The sequence below is a fragment of the Apteryx rowi genome, unplaced genomic scaffold (genome assembly GCF_003343035.1).
Source record: "Apteryx rowi isolate R43461 unplaced genomic scaffold, aptRow1 scaffold_665, whole genome shotgun sequence".
NCBI classification, from domain to species: Eukaryota; Metazoa; Chordata; class Aves; order Apterygiformes; family Apterygidae; genus Apteryx; species Apteryx rowi.
In genome coordinates, this window is record NW_020450944.1 from 57,803 (window position 1) to 72,483 (window position 14,681).

Consider the following 14,681-nt stretch of genomic DNA (forward strand, 5'->3'; position numbering starts at 1 on the left):
GGATGCTGCATTCCAGATTGGTAACATTTCGGTAACACATTGCAAACGTTTGACTCATAGAAACTTGGAAGGCTGGAGCCGGGGGAGGGGGGAAGAGCGTCACATTCCCATTCCCGGGCAGGGTTTAGTTGTTGGGTGTTGTTTTTTTTTTTTTTTTTTAAGAAAGGAGACGTCTCTCTATTTGATGAAGAGAAAGTGGTTGAGTCGGAGGGCTTTCACCCGGTTGCATTGTGTTTTTGACTAGAGGGGCTGGGGGAGGAGGGTTTGTGCTGCCAAGGGAGGAACCCAGGGCAGCTGAACTCGCTTTTCTTCTGCAAGTTTTTTTCTCCCTCTGTGTTCCCAGGACAGGGTTGGCTTTCTAGGTTTGATAAAGCATTTCCTTCCATTGTCATTCTATACGGCCTCTGGGCCTTTCTCTCAGTCCCTCCCCTTTCGCCTTCCCCTCTCTTTCTCTCTCTCTCTCTCTTCCTGAACTTTAGTGAATCTTGAGATATAAAGAAAGCAGCTGCCTCCCTTAAGCAATATCTTGAACAATGAGACCTCATCTCCAAGGGCTTTAATTCCTCTGGATGCAAGGACAAAGCCAGGGTGAGTAGTCTGCTAGTGACTCTGCTGGTCACTAGATCTGCAAATGCGACTGTTTCCGCGTGGGATTAAACCGCTCTGGTGGGTGCTTGTGTTTGTTCCTGAAGTGCCTGTGTGCTGGGGTCCTCTCTCATTTCTCTCAGGCTGCAGAGGTATCATATAGCACAAGTGTGTGGTGAAAAAGCAGATGCTATAAGCGTTAAACTCTCAAACCCCAACCAGCGCTGCCTGAGAACGTGCTAATGCTGTCCCCATCGGACACTGTGCACTGGAGTCGGCTTTGTCACCCAGCTGTATACCTGGACTCGGTCCACCCACCAGCTCCCCTCTTACCCTTGTGAATCTGAATAAAGCCTGGGTTTTCAGCAAGGTGGGAGGAATCCTGATCTTAAAAGCAAAAGAAAGGAAAACAAAAATGATGCAATCAAGCGTGACTCCGAGCTGGGCTCCGAGGGAAAATCTTCCCCACAGCTTTGACACTGTGCAGTCCGGGGGCAACACTTTAAAAGAGCAGCTTGGAAAGCCACACGGTGGGACAGCACTAAGCATGCTTATGTCTGCAGTCTGGTGGCACTTGATTTCAAAGGTGAGGACTGTGCTGTGCAGATGCTGCAAACTTTCATGGCAGTATCCATGTCATTTCTGTTCCCTGCCTTTAACAGGCTCATAGGAATTTTCGTCTGTTTTCAATGGTGAAGTAAGAGATAGTTTGAGCACAGGGAATTCTGCTCCATGCAGGAGATCAGCAACTCGCAGCCTCTGTGTCCTGGGCAGAGAACATGGCCAGCATTGCTTGCTGCAATCCATATTGTGGAACTCATCAGAAAGCAGGCAGAACTGCAGTGTGTTTTGTAGCTGCAAAGATTGTTATTTGGAGTCTAGTTTTGCCAGAGCGATCAGCTTAGATAGTTTTGTGGGTAAAAAGCAGAAGACAAATACATTGTCTAAGAAAGAGGCTCTCATGCCCCGTGGTCCCATTGCCTAGCACAGGACATTTCAGAAGCAATGTAATTTACATTAATTAAGGGAATTCAGGACCAGTGATGAAGCTGCTGTCTAACTTGCAACTTCCAATATGGGGTCCCATTCTTACCTTCCCCTGAAATTGTAACTGATTTACGTGGGAGACACCAAGAGACACAAAGGCATAATCCAGATATATCTCTTAAGATCTTTCCGAAGAATCACATTCCAGAAAATAGCACATTGTAAACCTGCCAGCTCCTCCTACAGAGCAGCTCCCCCAGTCCGAGCTTCCCAGGGCACTTGCTCCATTTGACGTGCACCAAAACAGCTCTGCATGCCTGGCACTTCCTCACAGCCTGCTCCTCCTGGGAGGCCTTTGCAAACAGCTAAAATACACTCAGCTTATGAAAGTTTCCTTTCAAGGTGTTTGCATTCTCTGAGCTCTAGCATGCTATGAGCTGTGGAGGTCAGCTATGATATCCTTACTGGTCTAGCAGTCCCTCTACTCCACCATTATACAAACTTTCCATCAGTTATTTTGCTTTCAGTGGCTAGGCGACAATGAGAACAAAGGACCAGGGTCCATGACTAAGGATGTCTGAGGTCAAAAAGTCCCCTCTCTCACTTGTATCAGCTCTTCTATTTGCTGAATAACTTGCAGTGTGTTACTTACCTTCCTGAGCTTCATGTTACATTGGAAAACCAGGGGAAAAGCAATATGCAGAAACATGGCATGCCACAGAAAAATATTGCTGGGTCATGGTACTCGTCCTTAGCAATCTTGTAAACTCTGGAGTCCTTTACACTGAAAAAGCATAGGTGGGAAATCAGAGAGATGCAGCAGTAGCTGGTTTGGGGAGTGAAGTTACCTTCAGTAATTCCTGCCACTTTTCCCATTCCCCATTCCCCACATGTTCAGCTGCCCCTTCACCTGTGCCACTGAATTTCTGTGATTATACTGTGAGGTTAAACTGGGCCCTACAGGATTTTTTTTTAACTTCATTCCCTTGATGTAAAGCTCAGTGACCTGATTAACAATGCAATATCACAAGTGATCACAGTGCTGTGGCCAAAAGGGGCTGTGAACTGCAAAGTGCTGGTAGGATCGAGTGGCCTTGATGGGAACTTCTTAAGGCTTCACTGCCAAAGACATGGTAAAGTGGAGTGACTTCCAGTTTGAGGAGTCCACAGAGTGCAACTAAATACATTCCAGATGCTGTTATTTTATGGCCTCCATGTCTTTGTATCCCTCATTTCAGTTTCTCCTTTTCAGCCTCATCTGGTATAACCCCGTGGTCTCCAATACCTGCTGTCTTTGCTGGAATCTGATGCATAGTAAATAGTATCTTAGTCTAGGAAATACCACAGGGGATCAGAACTCCTTGGGAGAGGTGATGGGAAAGATCAATACCTTAAAATTCATAGTAAATCTCCATAATATTATAACTGAGCTTCAGATAAGGAAATCTCCTAAAAGCTTTGTAACAGGTGGGTTATCCCAAATTCCTGTCTTCTGCCTTGGAACAGGGAAGAAAGTCTGGGATCAATATGATTAGGATGCTTTCCAATGGCTTTACTGGCCTCCTTTGAAACACATACAGACTTCTTGTGTAGAATTCATCCAAATAAATGTGGACATGCACAGCTGAGTTCCTCAGCCTTGGCTCCCTTCACAGGCATAGCAGAGGAGAAGGCTTTTCTGGGGACTATTCATCTCAGCTAAAAGTAGATATCTGATGTCTACTTCAAATCTGGATAACATAAGCCTTTCCAGTAAGGACTTTAGAAAAAGCAGCCAATGACTTATACTTGAGTTTAGCACAACCCAGCCATGGTGCTGCAAAAGGATGGTATCAAATCCATCATGGACAAAACATGAAAAATGAGACCTCTCAGAATTATTCTAACTGGGAGATCCTCACTGAACAGGTTGATCTCTCGCATGTGCTGGTAGGCAATGAAGCTTGGAGATGTACTATTTAGCATTTTTACAAATGGCTTAGAAAAAAAAAAGAATATTACTGATAAAGTTTGAAGATGATGAAATGTTTTTTTGGTGAGGGAAGTAATGAAGAGTAAAGACAGCTGCTATAGGGAAATCTTGGCAACATGGTAAACCTGTGCACATGCAAGTAAAGTGATTTCACATGAGAAAACACGAGAAGATTGTGCAGCTGGGAACAGAGAATGTAAATCAGATACAGAGTGAAGGATCTGTTCTAGGAAACAGTGACTATGGAAAGGATTTGGACACCATCCTGGGTAATGAGAAGAACACTGCCCCACTTCGCCCATAAGGTCTAATGTGATACTTGGGCAGATAAACTTAACAAGGAGGAAGGATCGCTGGTATGTGTTTTAGGCCATTACACTGTATCTAACTTTAACATCTACCATTCGAGTGCGATTTAATACAGAAATTGGACTTAAGCTAGTTTACAAGGCTAACATGTAATATATGAGGTTCTGAACCTTCAGAGATCAGTTTTTGGTCCACTTCTGTTCAGTAATTCTGTTGTTCTGTTCTTCAGTGATTGGGAGGACGATGGGAAACAAAGTGATTGCCAAAAGCTTATCCAATAACACAGAAATAACAGGTCTGTCCTTCGGTGTGTTTGAAACTCACTGTAGCTGAACTTTCTGGGGAATACGTGTGTTAATGCCTTTCAGTGTAGGGCATATTTGCAATGGGGATTTGTATTTTAGGAAGCAGTGCCTTGAAGAGGCTATAGGAGACCTTGAAAGAAGAAACCTACTGGTACCATTTCCAATATAACACAGCAGCTGAAAGAACAAGCATGATCTTTGGCCTTATAAACAGGGAACTATCAAACAAAGTATAAAAGTGTTATTACTCATCAGAGCATTACTAAAACTAGCTGGGATTCTGCATCCAGTTCAGGTATCTATTGAAACATTGGATGTTTATATGCTATAGGCAACCTAAAGGTTTATCCTGTATTCTGCAACATAAAAATGGTTCAAAACATGATTGCAAGTTTTCTAGGAAACATCCAGAACTTGTGGTTTGTGCAAGAATCATCCAAGGAACCTATATAGTTTGTTATGTGAAGTCAGAGTAGACTAGATACATTTTAACCTTTTCTTTCCTTAAAATCACATTTCTAGTCCAAAATAGCACCAGACATTTTCCCTCCATCCCAGTGCAGCTGTGTTTGTGCCATTCAGTCTTACACAGAGACCTCTCTGTTAAATCCAGCAACCTTGGGCAATGCTCTGGTATCTCTGAAGATGGACTAGGAGTTATAGAGATGGCATTGGGAATGAACATTAGGCTAGATGGACATGAATAAGATTACTTTATTCCAGGGAGGATCAGAGACTATCAAGATAAGGGAAACTGTCACATTTCCCTTAAATCCCATTGACTAAATTGAAGGATGTAGATAAAATTGGGATTTAAAGTAGCAGAACAAGGGAGGTAAAATCAGCATCAACAGCCTTGATATTGAAGAGACCTCAGGACTACAGCAGGAGAAAACCTCCAAAACTGTTGTGCTGCTGCCTGGGACAGACATTTTTCCAGCAGGAGCGGACATGAGTTAATATAAATGCAGATGAAACCTTCAGATTTAATGAAGCTTTTCAGAGGCTTAATTACATTCCCTTGGTTTTCAGGAGATGAGAACTTTATTGCCACTTCTGCCATTGAAAGTCTTCCCCAGCTCTATGTCCATAGTCCTCTCCATAGCAGCCTCCAGGAGTTCATCTGTGTTCTTGGCACTTACACAATGAGGAAATTGGCTAGCTTTTCCATATTAGCAATCAACTTTCCAGGGATGTTGCATGTATTTTCCAGCAAGGGATGGAACAGCATCAGCAGCCCTTTTATCTGCCAGCCCAGGACTGCACTTCTGCATTAGGAGGGACCAGATACTGTTAAAAGACTCAGTCGAGAGCTTTCAGAACACAAATGTCCAGAGAGGCCATTCCTTCGGCTCAGGAGCTCTGTATTCAGATCGTGTCCTGGCACTTGGCCCTCACACATTGTACTTGCTGGGACGTTTTGGCAAGGCACTGTGTTTGCTGCCATCAATAGTGCTGCACCCCTGCCACTCCCCGGTGCACTCTGCCCCAGCCACTTCCTCTGACCTCTGACAGCCCCACTGTCACACCGGCAGGTGAGTGGGCAGACTGGACAACGGAAAGAGGGACTGGTGGGATGGCAGTGCTGCTCTCTAGACGCTTGTTCCTCTTTTTCTTCATTCTTGATATCTCGGGGGAGCACTAGAGATTCTAGCAGATTCACCTTCCTGGCTTTTTTCCCCATTCCCTTGGTGGAACGGAGCTTGGGGTCACTCAGTGGGGGCTGTCACCTGGGGTGTTGTGCACATGCACAAATGCCACTGCACACAACCTTGGATAGTGCATGGTGTTGAGTGCTTTCTTTCTGTGTACACAGGGGAAAATGGGACTGTGCACCTAGAAATGGCCCCTAGGAACAGCTGGGAAACAGATGGGACTGAGGCAAAGTGAAATGCAAAGTGACAATAGTAATCTAACATTATGGAGGTGTTACTAAATGTCCACTCCTAAGCTGGTTTGCAACGAGGAAGATGCCATGTCACTGAAATAGCAGGCTTGGCTGTTCAATAGGGACCTTTGTCACTGCCCTGATGGAGYAGATCTCAGTGACTTCCCAGTGGTGATGATCACAGATGTTTTCTAGAGTAGCCTGTCTGTATTCAGGGAGGGCAGAGACACCTTTCTCTGTCTTTAAGTGTTCACATTGGTGATTCAGATTGAGTGGCCTACTTAGAGCTTGGGAAGTGCACACAGTTTCTCTTTCCATTCCTTATGTCTGCAGTTCTCTCTGAAGASCATGGGTCTCAGAGGTGTAATCTGGCTATGATGAGTTTCACTATATCAAGACAACTGAGGTTGAAAGGGATCTCTGGGGCGCTCTGGTCCAACTGCCCTCTCAAAGCCAGGACAGCCTAGGTCAGCTTGCTTATGGCCTTGTCCAATTGAAGTTTGAATATTTACTAGGATGGAGATCCCACAACCTCTCTGGGTCCCTGTTCCAGTGTATGGCACCCCTCATGGTGAAAATTTCTTTCCTAATAGCTCATCAAAATTTCCTCTGTTGCAACTTGTGTGCGCTGCCACTTGTCCTAACGTTGTGCACCTCCAAGGAGAGTATGGCTACATCTTCTCTACACTCTCCCATTAGGCTGCTAAAGACAACAATCAGATCTCTCATTCACCTCTTCTTCTTCAGGCTGAACAAACTTTTTCTCTCACGCTCTCCTCATACATCATGTGCCCCAGCTTCTCATCATCTTGGTGGTTCTCTACTGGRCTCACTCCRATATGTCAATGTCCTTTTACTGTGGAGCCCCAAACTGGACACAGGATTCAGATGTGGTCTCATTAGTGCCAAACAGGGGGAAAACCCTTCCCTCAACCTGCTGGCTGTACTCAGGATGGGGTTGTTGTTCTTCATTGCAAGGGCACACCGCTGACTGATGCTGAATGTTTTGTCCATTGACCAGCTCCCTCAGCACTCTCAAGTGCATCCTGTCTGGTCCATGCTAAATTTGCTCTGTGGGCTCTAAAATGATCTTCCTCTGTTGCCTGCAATGTCCAGTTACAAAGTCTATTTCTCCAGTTTCCATGGCAATGCCTAAAAAGGATGCTCCAGACTAAAAGGAGGGGCAATGTTGTGCATTGCTGCAGTATCCTCACTCCAACACCCACCAGCGAAGGATGCAGAAGGCTGTTTGTGGAGAAACACCGTGGACCACTCACAGCTGTTCTTTCTGTCCAATAACCCCAGAACTGCCATGATTGTTCTGGCCCATCACCTGATGCTCTAGTAGCCCTGCTGGCCCCTTTCATCCCCGTGCTCCCATGCTGGAGATGCCACGGCTGGAGTCACAGGAGGAGCAGAATTAATTTATGCCTCCTACTGAGCAGTTCTGATCTGGCTCTGAAGCAGAGGAGGGATCTCTGTTTCAGGGCAGCGTAGAGCTGCCTACATGAACCCTACACAGGAATAGACATCTCTGTGTAATACCTTAAAGGCTTAAGGACTGAAAAGGAACTTAATTTCCAGCATCATCCACTAACAGTGTGGAGGCTTGCAGGCAGTATCGTCAGTACAACGGGCTGTAGTCACAGCAGTGGCCTCATTACTGTTTAGCTATGCAGTTGATCTGCAAAAGCTGTATCAAGGATTGTTCTGCCTGCAGAATCCTGCAAAGCTGCATGAATGGCACATCCAGGCTCTGACACCTGAAGAGACACCAAGTGACAGGCACCCAGCCATGACCTTACTTACAGTGACACTTTCCCTGTTTTACCCTCCTGAACAGACACTGCCATGCACTGTGTTTGCATCATCAGGATGATGCAGATTAAATATATATTAATTGAGCTTTGTTTCAGGAAGTTTGCTTTAAAAGCAAATAAAGCCAGTGACCAGATATAATCCCAGTAAACAGGTAAACTTTATTGTTTCTAACAAACCAGGTAGACGATGCAAAAATCTTGCCTGAACTGCAAGCATTTAGCAAATTTGTGATGGCTACAGCTGATAGTTATAATACCACCAGACATACTGATAAATATTAGGTTTTTGTGTGGTGGCCACACAGGAAGAACCTTGTGGCCACACACATTCACCCATCTTTAAAATCTGTTGTTCAAGGCCATTGCGGGGCTATCAATGAATCTGGAACAGTTATTCCATCAGCCTGTATTAGAATCTAATTCACTGCTGCCATGGCATCTTCTAAATGCAAATGCACTGAAGAAAACTTCATTTTGTTCTGCTTTGTGCTGAATCTGGCAGATGTGTGCAAGTCTGTAAAACTCATCCTGAACTGGTGTAAACCTACATCCAGCACTAGTGTAAACCTGCAGCAGAGCCTGTTCATCAGGACTTCAGACACAGCAGCTTGCATGTCCAGAATGAAGGGCATAGGACAGAATAGGGGCATTCGATATATTTTTGATGCAAAAGGCAGCCAGTTAAATGACTTCTGGAGCATAGATTTCACTGGTCTGCACCATACCAGCATCTTATCTGTTAGCTCATTAAATATGTGTGTATATAAGGCGCATTCTTCTTATCTGAATCACTGAAGCTCTCCCTACACCACATCCCCATAAATTCATCACAAACTGGAAGGCACTGGGGATGTGGGGGATCACTCACCTATCTTCACAGATTCAGTTTTGATATTTTGATATTGATATTTACATCTGAGCTTATGCCTCAGCACATTGACTGCCTTTATGTCAGCACTGAGAACTAGGGCTTTGTAGGCTCAGCCCTTGACCAGAGATTATCCCCAGGAGGAGAGCCCTGATGACTTGCTCAGATGTGCTCATCAGCAGAGGAGATAGCTAAACCTCGACAGACACATCCTACCCTGCACTTGAAGCAGCAGCAACACAAGCTGAGTTTCCAGAGATGCTCTGGTTACACGCACATACTAAAGCACTTTGTTCAAATGAGTCTAGCTGACCTGAGCATATGTGATGCAAGAGCTGGAACTTTGAGCAAAAGTCTTTTTTTTTGCAGAAAAGTGCATATTCCAGTCACCCAGAGCAGTTCATTAATCAGAATGAGTGGAGCAGACCATCGATTAACGATGAGAAGTCAAAATACTTTGCTTCATTATTTTCAAAATGCAATTTCTCAATGTTTCATATTTAATAATGATGGTAGAAGAGATGAAAGAAAGAAACTGCAATCAAAATTCAAGTTTGGATCCCTCTGCTGAACTAACACAGTTCCCCTGGGGAGATCCCACATCTTTGTTGTCATCTGTGCCTTTTTCCCTGTCTAGGAGTTCAGGACGGCATCCCCCAGCTTGTGATGAATTTATTTCTGTGGTCCAAAGATATAATCATCATTAGGTGTGTTTTCTCTGTGCCAGGACTGTAGCCCAACACATTATAACATGATACAAGGTGCAGGTTGTGTATCATGGGCTGTGGCACATGAGCGTGTAGGGGACACCTGAGGGTGGCATCCTGTGGGGCAAGTGTGGGACGACAGAGTAGGGCAAAGGGAGACTAAGCTACACATAAAAATTATGTGAGCTTGGTAAAAACAGATGTGAAGTTGATGCCACTGTCCTGGTACAATGCTGTGGCAGACAAAAGGTCCATACTAACATTCATATGCTCCAGCATCCTGTGAGTGGGAAGAGCATAAGAACAGGGCAAGTGTTCAGCAATATTTCCCCAAAATATTTTCCCAGCCTTCAAGAATTTGTGGCTCAGGAATTTATTGCACTAGAGACTGTTTTTGTATGTAACAGCCCTTCATGAGTTATATTTCTTCAGGTATTTGCCCAGCATACGATGATGTTGTGCATCAGCAGCAACATGCAGCATATTGGTTTTGAATCCATCCTCTGTGCCTGTTCTAGTCTTTCCTAACATTCAACTTGTTTTTCTGAATGTTTCAGAGTATTGTGTGAATGTTGTCAAAGAACTGTCCGTGATAACCTCAGGACTTGCCTTTTGGATGCTCTCAGCCACCTCAGAGCCTCTCATTTCATGTGAAAATTTAGGGCTGTTTTTAACCTGGGTCTCACTGAAATTTCCTCTGTCTTTTTCAGACATAGTCACCTGGTATCATAAGTTTCCTGAAGCTTTTTGCAGCCACCGTTTGACTTCACAAACCTGAATTACTTAGTACTGTAACCAAACTGTGTCACTCCATTAGTCTCATCCCTTTTCCAGATCATAGATGATCGGAGCACATGAGCCCAAGAATTATCCCTGCAGGATTCTGCTGGTGTTTTCTCCACACTCAGAAATGGATCCTGTCTTTTAAACAATTATTTTTATATGTGCTCTCTTCAGAGATGCCAATAGGTTTCTGAGACATGACTTCTTTTTACAGTAACTGTGTTGACTCTCAGTGCATCATATTATCCCTTGTACTCACTAATCCTAACCTGTCTGCACTATCTGTATAACTAGGCTATATTTGCAGGCCACTTTGGGGAACAAGTTCTTGGTACCAGCTCAACTCATGCTGACCACACTGGCATCAAGGCTAGCATCTCCAAAGCAGACTAGCTGTTCCACATTGCTTTGCAGTCAGCCCAGATATGTCACATACCTGTAACAGACCTAATAGTTATTATTTCATTGGGTTTTTTTTCAGTTCAAAGTGCCTGACCTAATAATAAAGTCATGTCACCATCTGGCAGAGTAGGGTTAAGTACTGTGATGCCAAGGGTGTGTGATATATGTTCTGAGTGTGACACGGGTATTGTGGGCAGATGGAAGGTGCAAGGTCTCCTAGGATAGTTTTGGAAGTCTGTCCTGGCTGGAAGGAACCAAACTCTGCATGTTCATGTCCACACAGTGTTTTTGGAGTGAAGGCAGAAGTGAACCCTCCTCCTCTTACACGTTCCTCCTGGGGAGAACTACTGACTTGCTCTGAAAATGAATGTGGGGAATTAGCATATATGCAGTGTGGATGATTAGGGAGTCAGGAGGCTGGAACTGAGCCCAAAGGACTTAGTAGATGCAAAGTCGGGGCCTGAGTACTTTGAGAGATTTATGTGAAGGCAATCGCTGACTTAAGCAGCCCCTGGAGAAGATAAAGCTTCTCTATAAGGTCATCAAGTCCATTAGACACTGCTGCAAGCCTGTGCTCTCAGTCCATTTCTGCTGCCTGTGCTCAGTGTGCCCAGCAGGCAGACTCACTCTAGAAGACAGGTAACACATTGCCATTCAGCCTGCTTAGTCTTTTATTCATGCTGTCCTGCTCCTCCCTAGTAACCCCCTGCTGTCCTTTGTTCTTAAGCTGTATTTATTATCATGTCGTCAAGCGCCCTCAGAGAGATGGAGAAAAGTGTTTCCTTTCAAACACAAAGTCCCAGGACAAGCCTGGGACAACCCTGGCCTTTTCACTTCTTTTTTGTGCTTGGTTCATGCTGGCAGAGCAGTTGTTCCAGCCAACCCTGGCTTAGTAAAGGCCCAGGGAACAGCACATGCACAGAATAAGCAATGTCAGAGCTTCAGGCTTCAGCCCAGAAGACCCTGGGCTGAACGGACAGACCTCAGGCTGGAGGACTTGTAAGTGGCCAGATAGTCTCACAAACAAGAGGAGGAAAGGGCTTGTTTTAGCTCTCAGGGGGAGAGCACAAACCAGAGCATGATTTAAAGGGAATACAGGCTTTCCAGAGTTGAATTTTGAGTCTGAGTCATCCTCAGGCTTTGTGTTTGAAGTGAAGCCATTTCTTCCATCTCTTTATGCCCCGTGCTTTAACGCTGGTAAACAGCATGTGTTCAGTGCTGATCATTCATTTAGTGAGACCCAGACCCTACAATTCACTCAATAAATACTACAGCAGACTCTGCTTCCCTCCAGTTACAATTGCTGACTTTAGCGCTGACAGTGCACGCAGAAATGGGAAGGACCTGGCTGTAGAATCCTGCTGACTTTTCAGATCAATCTCTTCTCTGTTAATTTGTCTAGACAAAAGGTCTTCAGCAAGTTGGAAAAACATTGTGAGATTCCTGGGTATTTCAGAGCCCTCAGCATGTTCTGGCCCCTTTACTGGAGGTGAGATCCTGAAATTATGAGAGGCTCAAGGTCATATTGCTCTGGGACTCACAGGAATGATTTATGGTTCAGGGACTAGAAATCCTACTTTGTTCAGATGTAATATGAAAGGATCCCTCTTCCCATTTCCTGAAATTGTTATATTTAAGACAAGTGAATCTGCATTAGAAAAAAAAAGTCTTTCTAGAAGGTCAAAGGGGAAATATCCCTATATAGAAACTGAATCCCCAAACAAAACTGAAACAAACAAGAGTAGAGACCAGACGTAGGGACCTGGTTTAAAGCCATACAAAGACGCAGGCATCTGAGATGGGTTTGGGGCAGGATTAAGCATGTAGCTATTTGCCAGGTTAGTGGTTTAAATACCTCCTAAGGATGTGGGAGATGTGAGGTCAGTGCCCATCTCCTGCTGACGGTCTCTAACCTGTCTGATTCCTTTCCCTGTAGGTGCCCTGATCACCCACCCAAACGTAGAATATTAGGAGGTATTAGGCACTTGTTACGTTTTGCTCAAAAGAATCAAAACTGTATTTGGCCCAAGGGAAGCTGAGTGTGATGTTTTGCCCCACTAGTCACATAGTTTAGTTTCCCCTCACTTTGCGYATAAGGAAAATCTGGGCTCAAGGTGGCATCTTTCTGTAAAAATGTCCTTAGAGCAGTGACTAGAACCAGGCAGGCTCCTTCTCCTGCAAGTTTGCACTTTCAAGCCAAAGATCTAGGATCATTCATCATAAATCCACACTGCTACCAGAGAAAATGGTACTGACCTCCCAACTCTTACTGCCCCTCTTTCCTCTCCACCCAATGGTCCTGCCCCCTCTGCAGTGCAGATATTCACTTTCTGTGGTAATGCCATAGCACAGGGTGCATTGWCTTTGCATATTGCCCACTGTTTCTTTATAATGCCATGCAGGAATTAGTAAAATACCCTAAGAGAGTCCAGTGAACACAGGTACCTTAACCAAATGATGGTGACGCCCTCAAATCATCAAGCTTGATAAAAATGATTTCCCCATAAATGCATCTTGATTTGCATTATTTACATTGCCATTCTCAAAGTGAGGCCACTCCTGCTCCTGCTCCACACCAGTAGCATCTTCCACTGATTCTCAGAAGCAGAAATGTGCATATCCACAGTCTTTGGGTTTTTTAAATGAGATGTGGATGGTAATTGATGGCTTAACCTAATTCACTAGGAGAGAGTGGCAACCTTTAGCTATAATAATGAAATCTCTCCTGCAGAAATTACTAGGAACTACTGTAATACTAGCTAGACAGCAGAAACCTAAAGCATTATGTTTCACTTTTTGCAAAGATGTTGCTTTCCCTTGGAAAACATCCCCCTTCCATCCTTTGTTTAAAGGATTTTTTTTATGTAGCCCTTTTCAGTCTTTTGTGCATGATTTAGCTAGAACATAATAATATTTTTCTTCAATACTCCCTGCATAACAGCTGCTGGAARACAAGGACTGAACTGCCCTTTTCAGGTACAGCTGCATTGTCTAGCCACTTCCCAAATGCAGAGCAGAAACGTCAAAGACTTCTACTGTCTTTGCACATTACTGACAATGCTCCAGTTCCTACACTGTGCTGTTAGCAGGAATCTGTTCCTGAGACAGCTTTTAAAAATCCTGCATGCCTTCACTGCAGTGAGTGACAGGGCACTCTCTGCAGACTGCAGTGATGGTATTTGTCTCATGTAGCCAAGTTCCCAAGTCTGATCTGGTTGTCCAGGCTCCCTCCCCAGTAAACGGAGATAAATCCTCCCTTCAAAAGGTGAGTCAGGTTCACTTAAAGTGGGTACCAAAGACTGTCACTTCTGGAGGTAGCTGTCTGTCTCCTATGACTACGAAAGGAGGCTAAAGCTAACTTCCAGCGAGCTGCAAGATGACTCCCATCTGAGGTATCTGTTCCAACCAACATGGAGAGCCTTTAGGATTCACTAATAGGAGATTCGTGTTAAAAGGGTCAGTGCAGTTCCCTCTAGTGCAGTTTACCCAACATGTTGAGTAATCCAGTGTAAACACCAGAAGCAGAATTTAAAAGTATTTAGACCCTGAGCATCTCCTGACCTGTAGCACCAGGGAAGCAAGACAGCACCCCCAGATGCTGAGCATGGACCTCAGTTTGTATTCCAGACCAATCCACTATCCATACTCTGGGTGAACTGAGCTCTGGCCATACCAAGAGAAGAACGTGAAATAGAGACTTTCAGCAGAAACTCTAGGACGTGTATCTACTGCATAGCTGGGTTGGGAATAAGGGTTGTCACTGTATACCTCAGCTGCTCTTGTGGCTATATGACCTATCTGAGGGATTTCTCTTGCAAATCTTCAGCACTGTGTGATGCAAGTACAGATGGCATCTGGAGCCAGTCAGAGCTCAAGCTCCCTTTACACAGTGGAGGCTCTGTGTTCTCCTAGCCCAAGCCATTGGTTGCCTATTGGCAACAGACAGGGTGTCTGGAGCTGGAGCTGGGAGCGTATCTGGCTCAAGCTTTTATGTTCATAGCATTGGGAGAGTAAGTATGGTCTGCTTTGAGGAGCTGAAGATCATTCTCTTATCT

General features: G+C 44.6%; 1 protein-coding gene across 1 annotated transcript in view; it reads left to right on the plus strand.

Moving 5' to 3' along the window:
- The first annotated feature begins 489 nt into the window (after positions 1–489).
- HDAC7 (histone deacetylase 7) overlaps positions 490–14,681 on the plus strand; it is a 126,244-nt gene continuing 112,052 nt past the window's right edge. The window contains exon 1 of the mRNA XM_026085360.1: positions 490–588. Within this exon, the coding sequence (XP_025941145.1) occupies positions 570–588 (19 nt within the window). The 5' untranslated portion in view covers positions 490–569. The remainder of the gene's footprint in view (positions 589–14,681) is intronic.